Raw genomic sequence first — 2,595 nt, 5'->3', positions numbered from 1 at the left:
TGTTCAGAAGAAAAATAGTTTGAGAGAGATAATGTTAACTGAATTATTCTCTGACGTCATTGTTATATTTATTTCATTTGTATGTATTTATTTATTATCCTGTAGAAATTCAAATAAAATCAGATATGCAGTGTGGAGAAGTCTGGTTTTGTCTGGATAGAATAGAAGCAGTCCGACATGTTGGTGAATTATATTTGATATGCTGTTATGCAGGGCCGGCGCTGGCCGTTTCGGAGCCCTAGGCGACTCGAAATCAACTTGCGCCCTGGACAGGTCTTGCGAGCGGGGGGGGGGGGGGGGGGGGGGGGTGCTACGCTGACGGTTTCGGGCCGCCCTGACAATTGCTCCCGCGCCCCCTCGCTTCTCCGTTCGCGTCGTATATTTTAATTGATATATTTTTTAATTAAGGGCGCCACCAGAGGGCGCCCCCAACGCATTTGTCGCCCTAGGCGGTCGCCTAGCTCGCCTATGCCGATCGCCGGCCCTGCTGTTATGTATAACGCAGAATTCAAAGGATGAGCTGAGGTCCCGTTACTGACCACCAGAGGGAACCACAGCTCCACGAAGATGTTCCCCTTCCCCGGATTCAGTGACATTTTGAATTAATTATTGATAATTATGTTTCAATCTCCCATTAATAATTACTATTCACCGTCCTTCAATGGAAGTGAGAAAAAAAGGATGTCTGATTTAAACCGTTGAAGAGGCATGTGATTTGGTAGGCTAATACAGTGAACAAATGATCGATATATCAACCAGTGGCGGTGGGTCAATAGAGGGCGCTAGGGCGCCGCCCCTCCGTGAAATATTCACTTCAATATACAAAGCTGCAAACTTGTCGCTTTCCTGCGACAATCGCCGTTTTCTTGGTCTATTTGGTCATTCACGTGAATCGTGTAGAACCGGAGAGTTTTTTTTTTTTTTGGGGGGGGGGGGGGGGGGGGTCCAGAATTGCGAAAAATTATAAGTATAAAAAACATACAAACTGGTAAGCTTTTCCCACCATCGTATTGGTTTAAATTTAAATATGCCATTTTTAAGCCAATCGTGAAAAGGCCGACAGTCGGCAGACTGGATCTGGCCCTCAAATTGTCTTGACCCCGGTGGAGGAGCTGTTAATAAACATAAATTCAGGGCGCCCTGGCATGGAGGGGGTACCTGGAGGTAGCCCATGGAAAGCCAAGAAGGCCACAATCCGACCAGAGAGTTCTGTACCCTCCTCATCGACCAAATACAGAACTTCTTTATATCTGAAGGTCCTGAGGGCAACAAAACCCTGGCCCTGAACAGTGTTGGTAAGCTTTGAATTTAATTTATGGTATTGGGCGTTGCAATTTAGAGTTTTTAACATGCATTTAAAATGAGCAACAAACTTTAATAACCTTGTGCTTTTCCCCTTATCACAGCATTGCAGAAAGGACAGTACAGGCTGGTGGGGAAGATGATTGCCCTCTGCCTGGTGCAGGGGCAGGTCTCTCCGAGATTCCTATCACAGCGCCTCTACAGACAGGTTTGTAAGCTGTCCCCTCTTCCTGCCACTTTGGAAGAGGTGACAGATTACAATTTGAGGACCAAGCTCCAAAAGGCAAGTAAATGGTTAATGTTAATTGAAACCACTTTTTGGAGTGTGTTTTTGTGTCAAGATACTGTGTGGTGTGCTCTATAGTGTACTGATGTTGAATTTCAATGTATGATTTATGTCATACACATATGTCAATGCATTCTTTACTGTTAGAAGATATTGTGCCATGAAGTGCTTAGAAATCCCAAATAATGATTATTGTTCCTAATGTATGATATTAGATTGCAGATGCCACACATGTGGAAGGTGCCAGGGAGGCTATGGAGGAGGCCACAGACGAGCTCTCCCTCATGGGCTCCTTCTCCTTTGTGCGGAGCCTCCCGCATAGGGATGAGCTGCTGGGGGCAGCCCTCAACTTCCTCACAGAGGGCCGTATTTTGACTGCTCTCAATCAGTAAGTGGAGCTGGGAATTGACTATTTAATGGACTGAGACCTTTGTGTTGGAGTGAAAAGTTATCATGTGTTCCAAAATAATCTAAATTTATATTAATTGAAAGGATTCCTTGTCTAATTGATTTTTATCTTCACATTATGTACAATGGAGTAGGCTAGAACAGGCTTCAGAGCAACAGACCTTATATTTTCTATGATCTATTATCTCATTGATTTTACAGATTCAAAGAAGGGTTGGAGACCTTCGGGATTCTAGCTCTTTTGAGGATCCACCATGAGGAGCTCAAGGGGGTCTTCATGGACACACCTGAGCCGCTGCTGGCCTCCCGGTTGGAGTCCACATTCATGACGTCCTACCTGTCTGAGCCGGGCTCCAATCGGAGGAGGAAGGAGGCCAGGACCCTTATATATTGGAGGGACTGGCTGATCGAGGTGGAGGGTAAGGAAGTGTTTCTATCTACAACCCTTATCTATCTAATTGTTCTTTGTTAATATATGCTTATTCTGAATTTGATGCACAATTCAAAACAGGGGACCACCAAAGAGGAAAGCTGTAGAATGCTCAAAAAACAACAATGTTCAACTGTTTCAACATTAGTAACTGGTAACAGGTGATATT

The 2,595-nt window shown here is 44.6% G+C and overlaps 1 protein-coding gene across 1 annotated transcript; it reads left to right on the top strand.

Annotated features, from left to right (window-relative positions):
- The first annotated feature begins 1,094 nt into the window (after positions 1-1,094).
- Positions 1,095-2,595, top strand: LOC130385391 (uncharacterized). Its single transcript, XM_056593889.1, has 4 exons — positions 1,095-1,295; positions 1,407-1,585; positions 1,804-1,976; positions 2,198-2,595. The coding sequence occupies exons 1-4, from the start codon at positions 1,172-1,174 to the stop codon at positions 2,466-2,468; spliced, it is 747 nt and encodes a 248-aa protein (XP_056449864.1). The 5' UTR covers positions 1,095-1,171; the 3' UTR covers positions 2,469-2,595.

The sequence above is a fragment of the Gadus chalcogrammus genome, chromosome 7, assembly GCF_026213295.1.
Source record: "Gadus chalcogrammus isolate NIFS_2021 chromosome 7, NIFS_Gcha_1.0, whole genome shotgun sequence".
NCBI classification, from domain to species: domain Eukaryota; kingdom Metazoa; phylum Chordata; class Actinopteri; order Gadiformes; family Gadidae; genus Gadus; species Gadus chalcogrammus.
Note: the sequence above shows the minus strand (reverse complement) of the source record. Positions and strands in the feature narration are given on the sequence as shown.

Bases quoted from the DNA above. Each gene is read 5' to 3' on its own strand.
- LOC130385391 (XM_056593889.1), top strand. From the start codon at position 1,172: ATGGAAAGCCAAGAAGGCCACAATCCGACCAGAGAGTTCTGTACCCTC. The intron at 1,296-1,406 runs GTAAGCTTTGAA...CCCTTATCACAG, and splicing joins CCTGGCCCTGAACAGTGTTG to CATTGCAGAAAGGACAGTAC. The intron at 1,977-2,197 runs GTAAGTGGAGCT...TTGATTTTACAG, and splicing joins ATTTTGACTGCTCTCAATCA to ATTCAAAGAAGGGTTGGAGA.